The sequence below is a fragment of the Megascapheus bottae genome, chromosome 1, assembly GCF_031878675.1.
Source record: "Megascapheus bottae isolate mThoBot1 chromosome 1, mThoBot2.hap1, whole genome shotgun sequence".
Classification (NCBI taxonomy): domain Eukaryota; kingdom Metazoa; phylum Chordata; class Mammalia; order Rodentia; family Geomyidae; genus Megascapheus; species Megascapheus bottae.
The window spans coordinates 54,734,554-54,758,884 of record NC_143509.1 but is presented as its reverse complement, the minus strand read 5'-3'; the positions used below and the strand labels follow the sequence as shown (position 1 = coordinate 54,758,884).

The 24,331-nt window shown below is 41.5% G+C and overlaps 1 protein-coding gene across 1 annotated transcript in view; it reads right to left on the bottom strand.

The window, feature by feature from the left end:
- Window positions 1-24,331, bottom strand: part of Lmln (leishmanolysin like peptidase) — a 61,102-nt gene extending 36,771 nt beyond the window's left edge. Inside the window, exons 1-7 of the mRNA XM_090344828.1 lie at window positions 24,112-24,331; window positions 16,994-17,091; window positions 14,730-14,760; window positions 12,646-12,728; window positions 11,921-12,038; window positions 8,800-8,978; window positions 2,266-2,371 (exon numbers count right to left, since the gene is read on the bottom strand). Of these exons, the coding sequence (XP_090200954.1) occupies window positions 2,266-2,371; window positions 8,800-8,978; window positions 11,921-12,038; window positions 12,646-12,728; window positions 14,730-14,760; window positions 16,994-17,091; window positions 24,112-24,306 (810 nt within the window). The 5' untranslated portion in view covers window positions 24,307-24,331. The remainder of the gene's footprint in view (window positions 1-2,265; window positions 2,372-8,799; window positions 8,979-11,920; window positions 12,039-12,645; window positions 12,729-14,729; window positions 14,761-16,993; window positions 17,092-24,111) is intronic.

The following is a 24,331-nucleotide window of genomic DNA, read 5'->3' as shown; positions in this document are numbered from 1 at the left end:
TGGGCCCGGGCACCATCCCTGAACTCTTCAGTTCAAGGCTAGCGCTCTACTACTTGAGCAAAAGCACCATTTCCAATTTTCTGGTGGTAATTGGAGATTAAGAGTCGCATAGTCTTTTGTGCCCAGGCTGATTTGAACCTCGATTCTCAGATCTCAGCCTCCTGAGTAGCTAGGATTACAGGGGTGAGCAACCAGCGCCCCATGAGGTTTTTTCTTTTTTTGCTTCCCCCCCCTTTCTGTTCTATTTCTTCCTTTTTGTCTTTGGGAGTATACAGGAGTATATTTGGGAGTATAGGGGAAACAGAAATGGAGAGACAAAAAGTGAATAAATGCAGCAGTGGTTCTCACTAGACTATATAATGAACTGTACTATAGTTCTATGAATTATACTATAGACTATATAATGGACTAGACTATAAAATGAACTATATAAATTGTGGGTATTGATGGGAGGGAAAAATTGGGGAAGAATGAAGAAATGACACTGTCCCAAAAGAAATGTACTCTTCATTTGACTTGTACCATCCATATATCACCTTTATAAATAATTCTAATTCTAATTCTAGTCCATAATTTTCTAGTTTATGTTTTTAGTCATGGGGCTTGACGTCAGTGTGTACCTTTCTGGGCCAAGTGGGTTTTCTTTTCTTTTTTTTTAAATACTTTTTATTGTAATTAATAAAAGGGTTACATGATATTTGCCAGATAGAAGGTACATTAATTCACATACATTGATACCCTTTCACATGTCTTGGTACCCATTACCCTCCCCCCCACCCACCACGGGTTTTATTTTCTTTGTTTACTGCCTGTTCATAATGTGATACATCTTCTGTCTGCTATCTCTCTATTCACTTTCCTGTAAACTAGACTTTAAGCTTGTTGCCTTTTCATGTGTTTTTCTAAACATAGTATATCCACAGGTCATATTTCTAAAGTTTAAAATTTTGCCGGGCACAGTGGCTCACATCTGTAATCCTACTCAAGAGGGTGAGATCTGAGGATCGCGGTTCAAAGCCAGCCCAGGTACTAAAGTTTGTGAGACTCTTATCCCCAATTAACCAGCAGAAAACTGGAAGTGGCACTGTGGGTAGGGTAGTAGCCTTGAGCTGAAGAGCTCAGGGACAATGCCCAGGCCCAGAGCTCAAATCCCATGACCGATGTGTGTGTGTGTGGGGGGGGGATGTATGGTGTTTTTCTTTTTTTTTTTTTTTTTGGTGGGTCATGGGGCTAGAACTCAGCCTGGATACTGTCCCTGAGCTCAAGGCTACCATTCTACCCTTGAGCCAAGCCTCACTTCCCATTTTCTAGAGGTTAATTGGAGATAAGAGTCTCAGGTCCTTTTGTGCTGGGGCTGGCTTTGAACCTTGATCCTCAGATCTCAGTTAGTGTTACAGGCGTAAGCCATGGTGCCCAGCTTGGTGTTTTGTTTTTTTTTTTCTAAAATTAACAGGTTCAACTAGCTTCATGTGTGCATGCAGGTATATGTATGTGTGTTTGTATGCCAATCCTGGGGCTTGAATTCAGGCCCCGGATGCTGCTTCTGTGTTTTTGCCCAATGCTAGTCCTCTACCACTTGAGCCATTGCTCCACTTTCAGGTTTTGGTGGTTAATTTACAGATTTTCTTGCCCAAGCTAGCTTTGAACCATGATGCCTGAGATTTCAGCCACCTGAGTAGCTAAGACTGATTATAGGTGTGAGCTACAGATACTTGGCTAATAATATTTTTAAATAAAAAAATTAATTTCCATAGGCATCCAGTGAAATTTCAATGTTTTGTACACAAGGGAAAAGGAATGCAAGTTTCTGAATTAATTAGCATTTATCTTTCCCCCCCTCCCCCCCAGTCCTGGAGCTTGAACTCAGGGCCTGAGCACTATCATTGGGCTTTTTTTCTCAAGGCTAGAGCTCACCACTTGAGCCACACAGCACCACTTCCTGCTTTTTTCTATGTATATGGTACCAAGGAATCGAACCCAGGTCATTGTGCATGCTAGGCAGCACTCTACCACTAGGCCAAACTCCTGACCCAAAGCTTTTATCTTAAGAGGGTTTATTTATTCTCTAAAAAAAAAATCTCATTAACCTAATACTTAATTGTAAATTATATTAGACAGTAAAACTCGAACTACCCACTCATTACCAGTCATTAAAAATTCTCATTAAGAAAGGTTTACTGAACTGAAGAATCCATGTAATCTTAACACTGGAATCACATTTGAATATCAGAGCACAGTGAGAAAGGCATGAGGAAGGACATTTACCAGAGCATGAATAATCTCGTGTTTCACGGTAGACAGCATCCCAACAAATTCCTGAGGCTGGGTAGAGATCATATTTGGACACAGGTTAGCATATCCTGCTATTGGCCTGTTAAAACAGACGTTGAGTTTTTTAAATTATATTCCAGAACAATATTTACTAGCCAACACTTCTCTATCAAAACTGTTCAAGAATAGAAGATGCTTGCTTTAATATCCAATGTTACTTTGTAGCTTTCACTCTGTGTGTGTGTTTGTGTGTGTTCTGGTGCTAGACCTTGAACTCAGGGCCTAGGCATAGTTCTTGCCTTTTCTTGCTCAAAGCTACAAGCTCCATTTTAGGCTTTCTGGTGGTTAACTAGAGATAATAGTCTCATGGGTTGTTTTGCACAGGCTGGTACTGAACCTCAATCCTTAGATCTCATGCTCCTGGGCAGTGAGGATTACAGGTGTAAGCTACCAATGCCTGGTGCTTTCACCATCTTTTACTGTCAAGACATGTATCCTTTGCACTGTCATGGCATGGCAAATCAACACCTGTTTGAACAAAAGGATATAATTCATGGACTATACTTCATTGTAATGTATTGCAACATGGAAGGAGTCAATGCAGAAAACTCAAATTCTGCCAGGCGCCAATGGTTCACGCCTGTAATCCTAGCTACTCAGGAGGCTGAGATCTGAGGATCAAGGTTCAAAGCCAGTTCGAGAATGAAAGTCTGTGAGACTCTTATCTCCAATTAACCACTAGAAACGTGAAAGTGGTGGTGTGGCTCAAGTGGTACAGTGCTAGCTTGAGATGAAGAGCTCAGGGGCAGCACCCAAGCCCAGAGTTCAAGCCCTATGACCAAAAAAAAAGAAGAAAAAAAAATATCCACATTTGATTTTTAGCATCTCATCAATAGAGAGGTATGGTAGTATACATGTATAAACCCAGCATTTCGGAGTCTAAGGCAAAAGAATCACCAGTTTAAGGTCAACCTGGAATATATAGTGACTCTAAAGCCAGCCTTGGGTATATAGTGAGTTTAATGTAAGCCTAAGCTTACAGAGTAAGGCTCTGCCCCAAAAACAAACGAAAAAATGTTAGAATGTAAGATATATCACTGCCAGGTATAAAACTCTTAAGAGACATCATTCAACAGCCAAGATGTCTCCTCAAGCTCTTATCAACCATCAGTATCCACTGTAGTGGCTTTTGACAGCGGCAAGTACCAGTGGCTTTTTTTGTGGGGGTCATGGGGCTTGAACTCTGGCCTGGGCGTTGTCACTTACCTCTTTAGCTTGAGGCTATGGCCCTACCCCTGGGCCTGGGTGCTGTCCCTGAGCTCTTCAGCTCAAGGCTACTACCCTACCCTTGAGCCACAGTCCCACTTCCCATTATCTAGTGATTAATTGGAGAAAAGAGTCTCATGAACACTTTGTATTGCCCGGGCTGGCTTTGAACCTTGATCCTCAGATCTCAGCCTCCTGAGTAGCTAGGATTACAGGCATGAGCCACCAGGTTCCTGTGGCTTTTTTCTAATGTAAACTGCAATCTTGGCTTAAGTAGCTACTATAGAGAGATAAATAGATATACATTGATTGATTGATTGATTGATTGCCAGTCCTGGGCTTAAGCTCAGGGCCTGAGCACTGTCCTTGGATTTTTCTCAAGGCTAGAGCTCTACCACTTGAGCCTTAGCACCACTTTCGGCTTTTTCTAAGTATGTGGTACCAAGGAATTGAACCCAGGTCTTCGTGCATGCTAGGCAAGCACTCTACTACTAGGCCAAACTCCCAGCCCCCTAGATATAGATTTATTTATTTATTTATCTATTTATTTATTGCCAGACTAGGGGATGGAACTCGGGGCCTGGGTACTGTCCTTGGGCTTTCTTAAGGCTAGTGTTCTACCACTTGAGCCACAGCACCACTTCTAGCTTTTTCTGTGTAGGTGGTATCTAGGAATCAAATCCAGGGATTCATGCATGCTAGGCAAGCAAGCTACCACTAGGCTACACTCCCAGCCCTTTAGGAAGCATCCTCAGTTTATAAACCTAGTCCAGCCTGAACTGTGATCCTAATTGTACTTCCCCATTTGCTGTGGATGACAGGAATGTCCCACTATGCCCTGCTATTGGTTGAGAAAATCTTACCAATTTCTTTTTTGCCTGTGCTGGACTTAATTTTGGTTTTCCATCTTTGCCTTCAAATAGCTAAGATTCCAGGCTTAAACTATCCTATTCAACTTAGTGTGTGTGTGTGTGTGCATATGTGTGTTTTTTACAGGTTCCCATAACAAAATATTTTTCTATAAAATATGTATCACATTGTAAAAGCATACATTTTATTTCCAAGTATAAGGTTATTATATGCTGTCTATTTTGTTCACATACTCTGCTGACAATCTATTGTGTAATCAACCAAGAAGTGAATTCATGAAATATACCAGTTTGGAAAGAAGATTTTCTCAAAAAGATTCAATATTCCTGTCCAGAGAAACCAAAATCTCCAGATGTAAATAGAGATGAGTGGCTTCATAGTCATTGCCACAAAGATAATTTATTCTTTAGCTACTCACTCATATCAAGGGTGAACTGACCACAAAAGTGGTATGAACAGAGCAAGGCAGTGAAGTTGTCGCATACCTTCTTATGGGATTTCGTCTGTGTGATACCTGTATGGGTTTTCTCACCAGAAGACAATTAAGGTGCATTAGGTACTATCAACATAATTAGGTGCCATTAGCATTATGAAAAGCCGAAATGGGGTTAACTAGCATACAGTCTATTCAATCTGGGAATTTATGTCCTTCTCACTCCTTCAGGAAAATGAGTCTCACCCTAATACAGTTTTCAACACAGCTTTTATAAGCATAGTGAAAGCTTAATATAAAAAGGCATATGGAGGCTGAGAGTTTGGCCTAGTGGTAGAGTGCTTGGCTAGCATGCACTAAGACCCAGGTTCGATTCCTCGGTACCACATACATAGAAAAAAAGCTGGAAGTGGTACTGTGTCTCAAGCTCTAGCCTTGAGAAAAGTCCAAGGACAGTGCTCCAGGCCCTGAGTTCAAGCACCATGACTGGCCAAAAAGAAAGAAAGAAAGAAAAGGTGTATGTGCTCGGCACGGTGGCTCATGTCTGTAATCCTAGCTACTCAGGAGGCTGAGATTTGAGGATCAAGGTTCAAAGCCAGTCAGAGCACAAAAACCAGTGAGATTCTGATCTCCAATTAACCACCAGAAAACTGGAACTGGGACTGTGGCTCAAAGGGTAGGGCTGTAGCCTTGATCTGAAGAGCTCAGGAACAGCACGCAGGCTCAGAGTTCAAGCCCCATGAATGATAAAAAAAATAAATAAAAATACCCTTTTACTAATTACAATAAAAAAAATACAAAATAAATAAATAAAAATTAAAAATAAAACAAATATTAGGTACTTTGTTCTGCAATGTTCTGTTGTTGACATTTAATGATGAGATTTTTGTGTATATGCAATCCATAGTCTAAATGCAAATTAAGATAAAGAACCAAATTCTGTAGCATTACTATTTTGGAAGTATATCTTTAAAAGACATTTAAGGGGCTGGGAGTTTGGCCTAGTGGTTAAAGTGCTTGCCTAGCATGCATGAAGACCGGGGTTCAATTCCTCGGCACCATGTACATAGAAAAAAGCCGGAAGTGGTGCGGAGGCTCAAGAGGTAGAGCTCTAGCCTTGAGAAAGTCCAAGGACAGTGCTCAGGCCCTGAGCTAAAGCCCAGGACTGGTAAAAAAAAATAAATAAATAAAAAATAAAAGATTTAAGAAAGTATCTCATTTTAGCAAGTACCTCATTCATTTAGCACTTCAAATTTTGTTAATGAGAAACAATGAACACAAAATAATATTAATTTAAAGGTAGCTTATTGGAAAAGATCACTGTATACACAACTACAAAAATTCATTGCACAGGGCCAGGAGTTTGGCCTAGTGGTAGAGTGCTTGCCTAGCATGCACAAAAACCTGGGTTCAATTTCCCGGTACCATATACTTAGAAAAAAAGCCGGAAGTGGTGCTGAGGCTCAAGTAGTAGAGCTCTAGCCTTGAGAAAGTCCAAGGACAGTATCCGGGGCTGGGAGTTTGGCTTAGTGGTTAAAGTGCTTGTCTAGCATGCATGGAGACCTGGGTTCGATTCCTTGGTACCACATACAGAAAAAAGCCGGAAGTGGTGCTGAGGTTCAAGTGGTAGAGCTCTAGCCTTGAGAAAGTCCAAGGACAGTGCTCAGGCCCTGAGCTCAAGCCCAGGACAGGCAAAAAAAATAAATAAATAAATAAATAAAATATGTATATATATATATACATATATATATATATATATATATATCCAGAGATTCCCTTCCCTTCTTAAATACTTGTTTGTTAAACATGACATTTGAAATATGATGTAAAAATCAATGTTAATAAATTCTTTTTTTTTTTTTGCCAGTCCTGGGCTTGAGCTCGGGGCCTGAGCACTGTCCTTGGACTTTCTCAAGGCTAGCGCTCTACCACTTGAGCCTCAGCACCACTTCCGGCTTTTTTCTATGTATGTGGTACCGAGGAATCGAACCCGGGTCTTCATGCATGCTAGGCAAGCACTTTAACCACTAGGCCAAACTCCCGGCCCCAATGTTAATAAATTCTTTAATTAAAAAAATACATTGCATAAAAGCATGCTATACTGCAATAACACACTCAATAGGTGATACTATATTATACTTTCTTTTTTTTTTTTTTTTTTTGTCAGTCATGGGGCTTGAACTCTGGGCCTGGGCGCTGTTCATTGAGCAATTCAAGCTCAAAGGCTACCATCTTACTCCTGGGCCTAAGGCACTGTCCCTGAGCTCCTCAGCTCAAGGATACCATCCTACCCTTAGAGCCATGGTGCCACTTCCAGTTTTCTAGTTGTTAACTGGAGATAAAAGTCTCATGGTCTTTGTGCCCAGGCTGACTTTGAACCGTGGTCCTCAGATCTCAGCCTCCGAGTACCTAGGATTAGAGGCATGAGCCACTGTACCTGGCTAGGACTTTTGATTTCACCAAACAACCACATTAAAGCACCAGACTTCTTTTCCTAACACGTGGTGACTTTCACCATGTATCCTTCCTCAAGAGTGACAGTTCAGTTTTGATGAACAGAGTACCTGATTTAACTAATACTTTCTTTTTCTCCCCACTTACAGCAGATTACTATTAATGAAAGAGAAAGAGATCTCTAAAGTATTGGGACTAAGAAATGGGTGTTGAGCTCTTCGGCCTTAGTCCTTACTTGCACATGATTCTGTCATTCTAATGTTTCCTAAATTTAAGAGTGTTACATATAATCTATCCACTGCCTTCAATCGAGTTGTCTGGTTATAACAGGTAATCTCTTGCACAAACAATCATTTTTTACTTCAAAGCTGGATGATTTACCAGGAAATTTTTTTTGGTGGTTCATGGGACTTGAATCTGGCCTGGGTGCTGTCCTTGAGCTCTTCAGCTCAAGGCTACCATCCTACCCCTGGGCCTGGACGTTATCCTCGAGTTTTGCAGCTCAAGGCTACAGCCCTACCAATAAGCCAAGCCCCATTTCCTGATTTCTGTGGTTAACTGGAGATAAGAGTCTCAGGCTCTTTTGTGCCCAGACTGGCTTTGAACCTTGATTCTCAGATCTCAGCCTCTTGAGTAGCTAGGATTACAGGTGTGAGCCACCACATCCGGCAAGGAAAATCTTTTGAAATAATGAAAACAAAAAATAGTTCAGCATAACATATTACAAATGAGATAACAATTAGGTGAATAGTAGTTGTCTTTAAATACTTTACAACCTGCATAAGATGTTAAAGTTAACAAGTTGTTTCCTAGGGAGGTACTTACCTTGAAAGACCTTGACAGCAGACTTTTTACATTTTCAGACAAAAGGCTAAGAATGTAAGAGAAGATCTAGGAATGTGGTTTAGTGGAAGGGTGCTTGCCTAGCATACATGAAGTCCTGGGTTCAATTCCTCAGTACCACAGAAAAAGCCAGAAGTGTTGCTGTGGCTCAAGATCTAGTGCTGGCCTTGAGCAAAAAGAAGCTCAGGGACAGTGCCCAGGACTAGTTTTTTGCTTTGTTTTTTCTTTAAAAAAAAAGAGGGGGTCAGGGGCCAGGAGTTTGGCCTAGTTGTAGAGTGCTTGCCTAGCATGCACGAAGACCTGGGTTCAATTCCTCGGTACCACATACATAGAAAAAAAAAAAAAGCCGGAAGTCGTGCTCAAGCTCAAGTGGTAGAGCTCTAGCCTTGAGAAAGTCCAAGGACAGGGCTCAGGCCATGAGCTCAAGCCCAGGATTGGCACAAAAAAAAAGAATGTAAGAGAAGCTGCAGAGAAAAAAGTCAAAGGAAGTTGTTCAGCTTTCTTTCTTTCATTCTGACTAGAGTATCACCATAAACAAGAATGACAGTTATAATCAAGCATGCAATTTCTTTCTTTTTTTTTTTGCTAAATGTTAACATCTGAATTTCACTTAAGAGTTTCCATATTGGGTCTCGGGAATTAAGTCTTAAAGGGAAGTTTACCTGTCCATTTTTGCTTCCTGCTGACAATAGGCTGCATAAGAAATGATGTTTTCATGGCTGCATCTCTCAGTGGCCAGAGCACCAACATAGAGAACAAAGTCTGCATCCCGGACGCCCTCTTGGTCCAGCACACCCACTGCCCCACAGGGCCACTTCCCTCCTCGGCAGACCCTGCACTGCTATATCAGGGTAGGGGAAATGGAAGGGCAGGGTGGAGAAAACCAGAAAAATCACACTGAAAATATGGTTTGCTGAAGCAACAATATGACAGTGATGATAAACTTAGTATTATTTAACCTTTATTTACTATCCCTAAATTTTTATTCAAATCCAGCCACGGAAGCTTGTAGCCCTAGTACTTGATAGGATGAGGTACAAGTATCAGTTAAGTTCAAGGGCAGCCTGGACAATGTGATGAGACTTGTGAGATATATATATATTTTTTATTATTATTTTTTATTTTTTGGTGAATCATGGGGCTTGAACTGGTCTGGGCACTGTCCCTGAGTTCTTCAGCTCAAGGCTGCCTCCCTACCCTTGAGCCAAGTCCTACTTCCCATTTTCTAGGTTAACTGGAGATAAGAGTGTCAGGTCCTTTTGTGCCCAGGCTGGCTTTGAACCTTGATCCTCAGATCTCAGCCTCCTGAGTAGCTAGTAGGTAGTAGGATTACAGACATGAGCCACCACTCCCAGCTTTTGTTTGTTTGTTTGTTTGTTTTTGCCAGTCCTGGGCTTGAGCTCAGGAACTGAGCACTGTCCTTGGACTTCTCAAGGCTAGAGCTCTACCACTTGAGCCTCAGCACCACTTCCGGCTTTTTTCTATGTATGTGGTACTGAAGAATCGAACCTGGGTCTTCATGCATGCTAGGCAAGCACTTTAACCACTAGGCCAAACTCTCGGCCCTGTTTGTTTGTTTTTTTTAATTATATTTTATTGTCTGGGTGATATAAAAAGGGGTTAGTTACATTTGTCAGGCAGTGGGTACACTTGAACACTGATATCCCTTCATGTTTTTCTACCAGTTTCCCTTCCCCTTCCCAAAGACTTCTGTTGTTTTTTGTTTGTTTGTTTGTTTTCACACACACCCATACACACATAAAAAGCGAGGGTCGGGAGTTTCCTTAATGGTAGAGTGCTTGCCTCTAGTGCTTGCATGAAGGCCTGGGTTCTATTTCTTGGTACCACACTCATAGAAAAAGTCAGAAGTGGTGTGGTGCCTCTCAAGTGGTAGAGCTCTAGCCTTGAGAAAGTGCAAGGACAGTGCTCATGCCCTGAGCTCAAGACCCAGGACTGGGGGTGGAGAGGAAGCTGGGATTCAACAGTTCATTTCTATAATCCTACTACTCAGTAAGAGGTTGAAACCTGGAGGATCTCTCATGAAGACAGTCCTAGAGGAAAGGTCCAAGAGATTTCATCTGCTCAAGTGCCAGAACACTAGCCATGAGAAAGAAGGCTAAGTAGGAACTAAAGGCTCTGAATTCAAACACTGATACTGGCACAAACAAAACAAAAACTCCACTAAGTTTGGCACCAGTAGCTGATGCCTGTAATCCTACCTACTCAGGAGGTTGAGATCTCAGAATCACAGTTTGAAGCCAGCCTGGGCAGGAAACCACATGAGACTCTTATCTCCATTACATCACACAAAAAGCCAAATGGGTTCTGTGGCTAAAATGGTAGACCACTAGCCTTGAGCAGAAAGGAGCTCAGGGACAGCACCCAAGCCCAGGTTGAGTCCCAACACCAGCAAAAACAAAAAAACAAACCATGAAAATCCATATTTCTTTCTCTTTCTACTCAATTCTTCTTCTTCTTTTTTTTTTTTTTCCAGTCCTGGGCTTGAGCTCAGGGCCTGAGCACTGTCCTTGGACTTTCTCAAGGCTAGAGCTCTACCACTTGAGCCTCACCACCATTTCTGGCTTTTTTCTATGTATGTGGTACCGAGGAATTGAACCCGGGTCTTCATGCATGCTAGGCAAGCACGCTGCTATTAGGCCAAACTCCCGGCCTAAAGTGGTTTGTTTGTTTGTTTTTTGTATTTTATTATTGGGGTAATGTACAGAGGGTTACAGTTACATTTGTCAGGTACTGGGTAAGTTACTTCTTGAAAACTGATACCCTTTTCTCATGTTTGTCCCACTTTCCCTCCCCATCCCCTCCCAATCATCTTATTTTTTCCCTTCCCTTCCCTATTTCAAATAAACAATTTTTATTTATTTATTTGCTACTCTTGAGGCTTGAACTCGGGGCCTGTGCACCACTTTCAGCTTTTTCTATGTATGTGGTACTGAGGACTCAAACATGGGTCTTTGTGCATGCTAGGAAAGCACACTACCACTAGGCCAACCTCCCACCCCCACCATCGCCCCCTGCCCCCACTTTTTTTGGAAACAGGGTCTCCCTATGGTGTCCCAGCTAGAATTTGAACTCATGGGCTCAAGAGATCCTACTGCTTCAGTCTTCCAAGTAGGCAATTAAGGGGCATGTAACCACTACCTCTGGCTTCTTAAATTTATGCAATAAATTTCTAGGTATACAACAAAAAGATACAAAGTTGCCCTTAAAAAAAGGTAACTGAAACTGGTTCCAAGACAACCTGGTGAGAAAAGGCTGAGAAAGTCCATTTTCATTTAATGAACAAAAAGCTAGTCTAGTGTGACTGAAGTGGTCGAGTGTCGTGGAGTGAGAATGTGAGGCCTTGAGTTCAAATCTCCATAATTACAAACACACACACACACACACAAACACACTAAACAACCCAAGTTAAGATACATACCTAGTAAAAGTTGTTCTGGTGAATAAAGATAAAATTCCAAGTTCCAAGATCAGAGACACATGAGGGAGCAAAATAAAATCAGCCTATCTGTGATTACTTTTGGTAAGGAAGTGGAAGCTACAGAACTAGGGTGGAGCTGAGTGGTACAGCACATGTCGAGCATGCATGAGGTACTAGTTTAATTCCCAGCACTGCACCCAGGGAAAAAAAAAGAAGGAAAGAAAAGAAAAATGTAGCTATGCTTTTGTACTTAAGTCCATAATAATTTCTTGGTGAGATAAATCCAAACTCTCCCCATGTTTACACTATAGGGCAGAAAGCAGTACTAACAGCAGGTGAGTTACCTGGAGATGCTCCTCAGGCACAATGACTGGGCCGCATTTTGTATGCACTGCGCATTCTCCAGTACAGTATCGATGAGGATCATTTTCTTTCCGAAGGTATTGGTTTGTTGCACATTGTCTTTGATTCATTTGTTCAACAAAATTTAAATTACAAGAAAAAAAGAAAAGTTCAAAACAGTTAAAGCACAGTAATAAACTGACAGCAACTATATTACTTCATTAATAATGATGACTGTTTAGCTAGCAAAACAGTTTAAGAAAAGGCTTAGTTCTATAAGAAATTTTCAAGCATCCCAATATTTCATAATTAATCTTATCGCCATGTAGAAGAGGGAAAGAGGAGATGAAAGTAAATATTCTTAGAAATATCCCTTAAGAAGGGGGGCTTGGCTCAAGGGTAGGGGTGGTAGCCCTTGAGCTGAAGAACTCAGAGACAGCCCCAAGGCCTACTTCAAGCCCCATGACCCCACCCCCCCAAAAAAACAAAAAACATCTTATCATGGATTTTCATTCTTTTTAAATACCTTGCAATTTGATCAGCAAGAATAAGCCATAATAAAATATCCCAATATAAACTTCATTTTTGCCATATTGGTAGAAGGGTAAAAAATGAGGCCATTCCTCACTGGAGATCATCAACTTTCAGTCTACTGAAAGTGTACTCTTTCTCTAATAAACTTTAAGTACATAAATAAGGAAAATGATCAGTATTCAGTGTAACATACCTGCTGAGTAAGATAGTGCCAGCAGGTCTACGAACTTGAAATGTCTTCTCTAAATAAGAAATAGCTTGTGGGAAAAGTTTGTTCTAAATAAGTTGAAAAAAATCCAATCAGAAGCATATTTAAACAAGTAGAACAGGATATGAATGACATGAGACTTAGAAAGAAAAGCTCTGAGTTGGGCAGGTGGCTCATCCCTATAATCCTAGCTAACCAGGAGGCTGAGATCTGAGGATCTTGACTTAAAGCCAGTCCAGGCATTAAAGTCTATGAGACTCTTATCTCCAATTAACCACTAGAAAACTAAAAGGGGTGATGTGGCTCAAGGAGTAGGGCAATAACCTTGAGTTAAAGAGCTCAGGGACAGCTCCCAGACCCAGAGTTGAAGCTCCATGACCAACAAAAAAAAAAAAAAAAAAAAAGAAAGAAAGAAAGAAAAGAAAAGAAAAAAAGAAAGAAAAAAGAAAAGAAAAAGGAAAAAAAGAAAGATAAGTTCTATGCCTGGCTGGGAGTGTGGCCTAGTAGCAGAGTGCTTGTCTGGCATGCACGAAGTCCTGGGTTTGATTCCTCAATACCAGATACATAGAAAAAGCTGGAAGTGGCACTGTGGCTCAAGTGGTAGAGTGCTAGCCTTGGGAAAGCCCAAGGACAGTTCCCAGGCCCTTAGTTCAAACCCCAGGACTGGCAGGAAAAAGAAAAAAAAAAAGGTCTATAATTCAAGAGTACAGACATGAGTGAAAGACAGTGTGCAAGTAGAAACAGAAGTCTGGGAGGAAAGAAATTCTCTTATTTTATATTTCTGTCTGAGAATTCAGCACTAGGATTTTTTCCTACTCCCACTTAAGTAAAAATTTTCAAGATACTGGGAGTGTGGCCTAGTGGTCAAGTGCTCATGAAGCCCTGGGTTCGATTCTTCAGTACCACATACACAGAAGTGGTAGAGTGCTAGCCTTGAGGAAGCCCAGACAGTGCCCAGGCCCTGAGTTCAAGCCCCGTATTGGCCAAAAAAAAAAAAATTAAAAATTAAAAACAAATCTTGCTGGGTACTGTGAGTTCATAGCTATAATCCTAGCTACTCAGGAGGGTGAGATCTGGGAATTACAGTTCAAAGCCAGCCAGGGCAAGAAAGTCTGAGAGACTCTTATATCCAATTAACCACCAGAAAACCAGAAGTGGAGCTGTGACTCAAAGTAGCAGACTACTAGCCCTGTGTGAAAAAGCTCAGGGATAGCACCCAATGACTGATAAAAAATAAAATAAAAATAAATCTCTGGGCCAGGAGTTTGGCCTAGTGGTAGAGTGCTTGCCTAGCATACACAAAGACCTGGTTTTGATTCCTCAGTACCACATACACAGAAAATAGCTAGAAGTGGTGCTATGTCTCAAGTGGTAGAGCTCTAGTCTTGAGAAAACCCCAGGACAGTGCCCAGGCCCTGAGTTCCAGCCCCAAGACTGGCAAAAAGAAATAAATAAAAAATAACTCTCTGTAATCAACAACTGATGACTTAAAATTCAAGACTGATTTAGGTTCTAAGTTAACTAGTTATATGTGTATGTGTGTGTTATTGGATATTAAACTTAGGCCTGCTTTATGCTAAATATGGGACATGTAAAGGGAATCTTAGGTTCAAATTTACCAATTTTTGTGATTGATATTGAGTTGGTTTATAGTGTGTATGCATGTGTGTGTGTGTGTGTGTGTGTGTGATTCCACATTTAAAACTCTGATAAGGTCAGCACATATACAGTCAACTCTGGTCAGTTAATCTTCAGGAGAATGAACATTCCCACCAAGAGAATAGTGTCCTTCAGCTCTATCTTAAACATGCCTACTCCCAAAAACCTTAGGAAAGGTTTTTAAATAATGAGAATACTGACTTAATATCCAACTATAACATAGGTGACAAGGTTCTGGTAAGTGCATCATAGCAATACCCTTGATAACATGATAAATACATTCATTGACAAAATGTTTTGTCCAGTCATTCACAAACCAGTCCCGATTATATTTTTTTACCAATAATTAAGATATAATACAATCTATTCATTTTAAGTATACAATTTGTAAGTACTTATTACATACATACCTTCACAAGATTTCTTTTCTCAGGGAGCAACCTGAAAATAATGACATGACACATAAGAATTGCCACTCCTGGCTGTGAGTGTGGCTTAGTGGTACAATACTTGCTTAGCACACATAAAGCCATGGGTTCCATTCCTTTCTACCGAATAAACAGAAAAAGCCGAAAGTGGCACTATGGCTCAAGTGGTAGAGTACAAACCTTGAGCACAAAGAGGCTCAGAGGCAGAGCCAGGCCCTGAGTTTAAGCTCCAGGACTGCCCCCCCCCCCAAAAAAAAATTGCCAGTCAAAGGCAGAGTCTATGTCATATGTTCATATTAATACAGGAATGCCACATGGACAGGCACATCTCTACACCATTGAGTATGTCTGCCAAAATCTCAACTTATCTCAAGGTAAGTCATTGAGAGACTACTCTACCAAAGCATGGTACGAATCTTATTTTGTTCAAATGGAGAAAAAAACATAAGAAATACCAATGATTCCTTAATGCACCTTCTATCTGGCAAATATCATGTAACCCTTTTACTAATTACAATAAAAAAAATGCAAAAAAAAAAAAGAAATAAAAGCAGTAATCTTGTTAATAGCAAAAAAAAAAAAAAAAAAAAAAAAGAAATACCAATGATTCCAAACAGTTTTCCAGGCTCATAATTGATCTGTTTTCTGGATCCTCTTACACTACATAAAATTCATACTATATAGGCTGGGTACTGGTGGCTCAGGCCTGTAATCCTAACTACTCAGAAGACCAAAATCTGGTGACTGCTGTTCAAAGCCAGCCCAGGTAGGAAGTCAGTGAGACTTTGTGTGTGTGTGTGTGTGTGTGTGTGTGTGTGTGTGTGTGTGTGTGTGTCTGTGTGTCTGTGTGTGTCTGTGTGTGTATGCCAGTCCTAGGCTGAAGGCTAGGGCCTGAGCACTGTCCTTGGACTTTCTCAAGGCTAGAGCTCTACCACTTGAGCCTCAGCACCACTTCCGGCGTTTTTCTATGTATGTGATACTGAGGAATTGAACCCGGGTCTTCGTGCATGCTAGGCAAGCACTCTACCACTAGGCCAAACTCCGGGCCCCAATGAGACTCTTATATTAAACTACTCAGAAAAAAGCTGGAAGTGGCACTGTGGTTAAAGTGGTAGAACACTAGGTTAATACAGGGAGGCTCAGGGACAGTGCCTAGGCCCTGAGTTCAAGGCCCAGGACCTGCAAAAAAAAAAAAACCAAAAAACCTAACCAAACACACACACACACACACACACACACACACACACACACACACACACACACTACATAATTATGTAGTCTCTCTGGCAAATAATGTTATAAACTGCACTCTTTTACTTTAGTGGTATGGAGATTTAAACTCAAAAGCCTTGGGCTTGGGCTGGGGGTTTGGCCTAGTGGTAGAGTGCTTGCCTATCATGCATGAAGACTCGGGTTCAATTCCTCGGTACCACATACATAGAAAAGTCAGAAGTGGTACTGTGGTTCAAGTGGTAGAGCTCTAGCCTTGAGGAAAGCCCAAGGACAGTGGTCAGGCTCTGGGTTCAGTCCCCTGGACTGGCAAGAAAAGCCTTGGGTTTATAAGACAAAGCTCTAGGGTGGGGGGAGGGGAAGTGAGAGAAAAACATGAGAAGGGATAAAAATGTTCAAGAAGTAATGTACCACTACCTGAGGAATGTAACTATAACCCTTTTACATCAGCACAACAATAAAATAAAAGACAAAGCTCTACCACTTGAACCACAGCACCATTTCAGGCTTTTTCTATGTATGTGGTACCAAGGATTCAAATGTGGGTCTTTGTGCATGCTAGGCAAGCACTCTACCACTAGGCCACACTCCCTGCCCTCACTTGGCTTTTTGATTCAGATAGGAGTCTTGATAACTTTTTGCCCAGACTAACCTCAAATTGAGATCCTCCCAATCTCTGCCTCCTGAACCCTGAAAACTTTCTTATTTGTTTATATTAGTATTTCTTATTTTTCCTGCAAGCAATTATTGACAACTGCATTTTAAGACCACATCCAAGCAGGTATTTGATCTGTGTAAATTGTTGGTGATTACTTCCTATGGCTTTAATCATATTTCATGGCTTTTAACATTTCACTGTTATATTTTATACTAATGAAATTAAATAACTAGGCAATAGGTGAATATATGTGTAATATTTAGATTGACAATGAACAGGTGACAAGGCTGAGGCAGGAGAATGGTGGATTCCAGGCCAGCTTGTGCTATATAGCAAGACAAAACAATAGTGTACTTACTCTTCAATACTTTTATCATATACAGTCTTGATTCTTAAATGCTCATCTCCATCTCTTTTTACAACATGACTTGCCTTAAGATGAACCTTATTTATGACCTGAAAAAAGGAACAGATTTGAATTTTTTAAAAAGAAGACCTATGCATTTTCCTTTATGAAGACAGAATTTGCATATAATAGAATGTACTGATCTTGTCTGCCAATTAAAATCTAAATTTAAAGCTAATAACCCAAATCTCAAGTTCAAGATCCAGTAAAAAGAAAATCCTTTGGCTCATATTCTACTATTTCAGCATTTTTGAACCTCAAGTACTATTTATAAGTAAATATTGTCAAGGACACTCGTATTATGAATCTGAGGAAATTATGGAAACAGGCGCCAAAAAGATTTTTAGTTTCTCTGTCACTTAGTTGCTGCTTTTTATATAGTTTTAGTTTGGCTGATATGTGTCTCTGTGTCACATTTTTCTTCTTATACAATTTCTGAAGATCTATGTAAGGAAAAGGGAATTTTATGCTTTTTCTATAGAAAAACGGCTGCAGGATATACCTTTGATCTAATGCTATATATAAACTCATAGATTTTCCTAATATTTATCGCCCACTCTATTACACTGACCTAATGACACTGCATATTCTGTTACACCTTGCCTCAAGTTTTTCCCCCTTCCATTCCAACCCACATTTCCTAGGAAGGTTTGAGGTTAGTGTGATTTGTTTTTCCTTTTTGCCATTATCCCACTCCCTGCTAGGGGCTGAATCCAATGTCTTCCAGCCTACATTCATGAACTTAAATGTACATTGAACACCTTCAGATGTAAAGCAGTATGGTAAAGAAGCACAAACTGAAAACTTACAGTCCTTGATCTTAAGGTAAAGAAAACAAATTCTGGGGCTGGGAGTTTAGCCTAGTGGTAGAGTGCTTGCCTCACATGCACGAACACCTGGGTTCGATTCCTCAGTACCACATATATAGAAATAGCTGGAAGTGGTGCTGTGGCTAAAGTGGTAGAGTGCTAGCCTTGAGGAAAGCCAAAGAACAATGTTCAGGCCCTGACTTTAAGCCCCAGGACTAGCAAAAAGAAAAAAAAAAGAAAACAAATTCCATGACATTTTATAATATGAATAAAATAAATATAGATCACAGAAGGAAGAATTTAAGTCAAACATAAGAGGAACATAGTAAGGAGAATATGCTTCAAAAAATAACAGTATTTTTAAAAACTTCTAAGAATGAAACACCATTACTTTATCTCTACATTTAGGTGCAAATAACTACATGCAGAAGTACAGAATAAAAAGCTTAGCCTGGAGTCCGGGAGTTTGGCCTAGTGGTAGAGTGTTTGCCTAGCATGCACAAAGACCTGGGTTCAATTCCTTGGTACCACATACATAGAAAAAAGCCAGAAGTGGTGCTGAGGCTCAAGTGGTAGAGCTCTAGCCTTGAGAAAGTCCAAGGACAGTGCTCAGGCCCAGAGCTTAAGCCCAGGACTGGCAAAAAAAAAAAAAAAAGAAAGAAAAAAATAAAGCTTAGCCTGTTAAAAGCAGACTTTGAGAACTGCTGTCTTCCAGAAATGAAACAGTTGCTAAATGTGAGCAATTTCCTTGTAAATAACATATGAGAAAATCTGTACAAAATATTTGAAACAAATACTATTTTATTTTTATTTATTGCCAGTCCCAGGGCTTCAGCTCAGGGACTGACCTTGGGCTTTCTCAAGGTTACAGCCCTACTACTTTGGCCACAGGACCACTTCCGGCTTTTTCTGTGTATGTGGTACTGAGGAATAGAACCCAGGGCTTTGTGCATGCTAGGAGAGCACTCTACCACCAGGCTACGCTCCTGGCCCCTTCCAATAATATTTTTAAAAATAAAAGTAGGCTGGGAATTTGGCCTAGAAGTACAGTGTTTGCCTAGCATGCACGAATATCTGGGTTTGATTCCATACACATACATAGAAAAAGCCGGAAATGGAGTTGTGGCACAAGTGGTAGAGCTCTAGTCTTGAAAAAGCCCAAGGACATCACTCAGGCTCTGAATTCAAGTCAGGACTGGCCACCAAAAAAAAAAAAAAAAAAAAGGAAGAAAGGAAGGAAGGAAGGAAGGAAGCAAGGAGAAAGAAAAGAAAAAAGAAACAACAACAAAAAGTACTGCCAGGCACCAGTGGCACACGCCTGTAATCCTAGCTATTAAGGAGGCTGAGATTCAAAGATCATGATTCAAAGCCAGTCCAGGCACTAAGGTCCCTGAGACTCTTATCTCGAACTAATAGCCAGAAAATGGGGAGGGACACTGTTGCTCAAGTGGTAGAGCGTTAGCCTTGAGCTAAAGTGCTTAGGGACAGCACCCAAGCCCACAACCAACCAAATATGTGTGTACACATACACGCACACACACACATACACACACTATTTGAAGATACTGGGACAAAAAACAACAAAATCTAAAATGACTTACCCTTGAAAAACATGAATTGTGCCTCTGAGATTTATACATCTAGCTTTTTGCCTAAGAGCACTTCCCAATCCATGCCCCTTGGAGTGACAGAAGTCAGGGTAACAGTGGCTTTAATAGAGTAGAAGACTCAGAGTTTTGGGGCTTTTTTTTGCCAGTCCTGAGCTTGGGCTCAGGTCCTGAGCACTGTCCCTGGATTTTCTTAAGGCTAGATCTCTACCACTTGAACCACAGCACCACTTCTGGCTTTTTGCTATGTATGTAGTACTGAGGAATCGAACCTGGGTCTTCGTGCATGCTAGGCAAGCACTCTACCACTAGGCCAAACTCCCAGCCCAGACTCAAAGTTTCTGCACCAGAAAGTTAGGCAAGAAACATTGGGAGAGGAAGCCCTGGAGGATACTATAAATCTACATATGAAACCTACTCCAATCCTTAAATGATCACTAAGTTTTCTGGCTGATTAGTAAATTGCGTATGTACAGGATAAACGATAAACATATTAAAGAACAGCTGCAGAAAGCTGGGGAAACCAAGAAAGGCATCAACTGCTACAAAATACAGGAGACAAGAGTTTGTACTTTTGAGTATATCCAAGGGATTTTCTTTGGTTTTGCTTTTTTTTTTTCTTGGCCAGTCATGGGCTTGAACATACTCCCTGAGCTTCTTTTGCTCAAGACTAGCACCCTACCACTTGAGCTACAGTACCACTTCCAGCTTTTTATGTGTATGTGGTACTGAGAAATCGAACCCAGGGCTTCAACCATGCTAGGCAAGCACTCTACCACTAAGACACATTTTCAGCCCTGAGTATATCTAACTTAATAGTCAGCTAGAAAAAAAATTCCTATCCTGGAGGCATGGCTAGTTTTAGGGAGCCTGCAAGTTGTAGAGACCCTAACAAGTGCAAGACCATAGCCATAGTTTAAATTCAAGTACAACCAAAATAATACTACTAAAAATAGTAAAGAAATAATAAGCACAAAAAGAAAAACACTCATTCTTCAAAAGAGTGCAGTAGAATCTTTACAATTTATTATTCATTGTGTTCATTACTTAGTACAAAAGCAGCAGTCATAATAACAAAACAGAAAGTGTATCCTGTACTAAGAAAGAAAAAAGAATGAATAGAAACTAATCTTCAAATGACTTCAATTTTAACAATTATTTTAATGTAGGGTACATGTGCTCAGGGAATAAAGAGAAATAAATAATAAGTAGATGGGGAGCTCCAGCACAAAAAATAAAGAACAACCAAATGGAATTTTATACCTCAAAAGAACAAACCATTATAGGTATCAGGCTGAAGGAGGAGGATCTGAGTTTGAGGGTAGCCTGGAAAATAGCCGGGGGGGGGGGGGGGGGGAGGGGGGAGGGAGAGGTAGGAACTAATGGGAGAGGCTTCAATTAACTTGAAGATTAATAAAATGTTACCCAAGGCAAAGAAGACTTAACATGGCTAGGCACGGTGGCTCACACCTGTAATCCTAGCTGCTCAGGAGGAGATCTGAGGATCAAGGTTCAAAGTCAGCCTGGGTACAAAAGGACCTGAGACTCTTATCTCCAATTGAACTCTAGAAAATGGAAAGTGGGGCTTGGCTCAAGGGTAGGGTGGTAGCCTTAAGCTGAAGAGCTCAAGGACAGTGCCTGGCCAAGTTTGAGCCCAATGAACCCCCCCTCCCAAAAATAAATAAAAATATCATTGAATGAGAAAACAGCATGAAGTAGATAAGTAGTAAACTTATGCAAAGACTAAATAATGGGACAGAAAATATTTCTGAAAAAAAAAAGAGTTTAGATTTGGTGAAAGAATAACTTATGGCTTGAGAAGTTCGCTGAACCTTAAGCAGTGTAACAAAATAAAACACAACAAATCCAGAAATAGAAAAATGTTAAAGCAATTAGAAAAGAGGTCAGACCAGGACTTTTCTAGAGACAGAAAAGTTCTGTATTGCAACAAGGTAGTAAGTTTTACATGGATATACAGAGACATATTTGTGATATTTCATTATTCATAAATTCTATCAAAATAAAAAATAAGGAAGGGGAGCATAATGGGGAAGTGACTGGTTTATTTATATATTTTTCTTTTTTATGATAGTACTAGAGCTTTGCCCTCTTTCTTGGCTTTTCCGCTCAAAGCTGGTGCTTTGCCATTTGAGCTATGTTAGCCTAACCTCCATCTTAGGAGCTATTCCACCGTCTTAGGTCATGCTGCAAAACATGGCCTTTCCTGGACATCTGGTGACACAGGCCCCTTCTCCAAATTAGCTAACTCAGACTTTATCTTATCAGGTTACACAGGCAGCTGCAACCATTAACCTAAGCCCTGCAATGACAAAATTCCCCTCTCTTACAAACCTCACAAATTACCTCCATCTCCCTAGCCATATAACCCCCCCCCCCCCCCCCCCCCCGCGCCGTGCACAGAAACAAGCACTGTCCCTACCCCGGAGAGGGTCGGCCTGTCAGCTGGATGACAATAAACTGTAGGTGACTTGGTGTGTGTTTTTCTTAAGGTTTTAAGCCATGCCTCCATACACATTTTGCTAATTTACTGAAGAAACAAGTCTCACCCTTTGATCTGCCTGGACTACCTTTAAACTATGATCCTCAAATCTCAGTCTCCTGAGTGCCTAACTATTCCTGAGGTGAGCCTTGAAGTATATGCTAGAACAATAGTTCTTGAACATTCTTACCCCTTCCTGTTATTCTCCCACTTTCCTGCCCTCTATTTTTGTTTTAATTTACGCAAAACATGAACCAAAACATGTTTTAGTTGAGAACATGGTAAATAAGTCAAAATACTTTACCATAATTTCCCAGCATGACTACCATAAACACTTCCCCTACAATGTCTTGGTTAAAGCAGTTAGAATGAGTATGTAATGATAGAATACTCTATAAAGACCTAGGGAAGTTTATTAGGGTTGAGGCCTTTATAGCTTGTTTTATAAATGTCTGAAAGTATGGTCACTATTAAGTTTGTTCAGGCAGGAGGCACAAACAGAAATAGTAGGGTACAAGTAGCAGGGAACTTTCAGATCCATAAAAACTTTAGCTAGGCATCAGTCTCTCATGCCCCTAATCCTAGCTACTCAGGAGGCTACATCCTAACCCAAGTAGGAAAGTTTGTTCTTTATCGCTAATTAAACACTAAAAAAACTGGAGTTGTGGCTCAAGTGGCAGAGCACTAGCCTCCGGTCATCTCCAAAGACCAAAGGGCCTGCTTCTGGTCATCCAAGTTTTGCCCCACTGCAGGTGTTCAAATACAAGTTGTAGGGCTGGTAGCATATCTCAGTGGTACAGTGAATGCTTACCATAGGTGAGGCCCTGGGTTCAATCCCCAGCAGTATAAATAAGTTATACAACCACTAGAAGAAACCAGCTACTAAAATTACTTCTACAAAGTTTTTTTTTTCCTTTGCCAGTCCCAGGGCTTGAGCTCAGGGCCTGAGCAATATCCTTGGGCTTTCTCAAGGCTACAGCTCTACCACTTGAGTCACAACACCATTTCTGGCTTTTTCTATGTATGTAGTACAGAGAATTGAACCCAGGTTCTTCGTGCATGCTAGGCAAGCACTCTACCACTAGGCCACTAGGCCATTCACAGCACTCCCCCTCCAGCATCCCCCTTCTAGAAATCTTTAATTCATATTCCCTGGAAGGAGAGCAGGATATGTTTCTCCATTTCTCCCTTATCTTGTTGTACCAAAATAAATCCTTGATAAAAACTTTCAAAAAATGCTTTGGGCTTCCTGGAATCTATTTTTTTCCTCTCAAGAACTCAGTCATGCTAAAAGCTCCTGACCTCGAAACAATCATTTTAGTTTATGTCCATAACATTCTTGGACATTATCACAAAAATGAGTAGACTTAACTATCTGTGCTAACCTGAAATTTTCTAACTGAATCTTTCTAGATGAAAGTAGTAGGACAAACTGGAACACTGCCTCAGGTACTATCCTTCCTTCCCTTACAGAATACTGATGACCACAGGCTCCCTTTTGAGCTAAGGGATAACAAAACTTAAGAAGTTTTACAACTTAAATGGAAAGGCAAGATCCACCTGCAGACTAAGTCACTAAGTGGAAGAAGCAACCGTAAAACAGAATATGGCCCTAGGGTGGTTCCAACAGGCTGACTCAGGCTGGGAGACTAACAAACTGAGAAAGTTTCCAGGAAAATGGGGGAGGGGCGCCTTCCAGGGCAGGGGGATGGGACTGAAAGCAAGTATAACGCAGAAAACTTGAAACTGGAATTTCGCCTCCAGAGACCCTCAAAAACTCTCCACGCCTCTGGCTCCCTTAACAATTCCTTCCGCGATCTTTAGATCCGTGGTTCGCACAGCGTGGTCCTTGGGCCAGCGCTGGGCCGCCCACTGCCGGGGCTGCCCACTGCCGGGGCTGCCCACTGCCGGGGCTGCCCACTGCCGGGGCGCCGTGCCAGACCTGCGCGTGAGAAAGCAATCGGAACAAATGCTGCGAGAGCCGCGCGGCGCCTGAGAGGATGCTGCGCGCGGAGCGGGCTGCGTCCCCGGGAGAGTTCGGGCTCCGCCACCCTTTCGCTCCCGGCTCCACAACAGCTTCTCGGGTCCCTGGGTCAGGACCCTCCCGAGTCACTTTACCCATCGCGGGCCTGCGCCAGCCCTTCCCCATCCTACCTCAGAGTCGGACGGAACGTGGTGCCGGCAGGGAGGCGAACTGCTCAGGGCTACCGGAATGGACGCGGCGCTGGTCGGGAACCCGCCCAACAGGAGTAAGACGCCCCGGACCCACAAGGACCCATTCCAGCGCCACCGAGCCGGGCCCGGGCCTGCACCCGTGTTATCCGCCCCGCCACCCCACCCGGCCGCCATCTTCGGCCGAGCGTCGTTACCATGG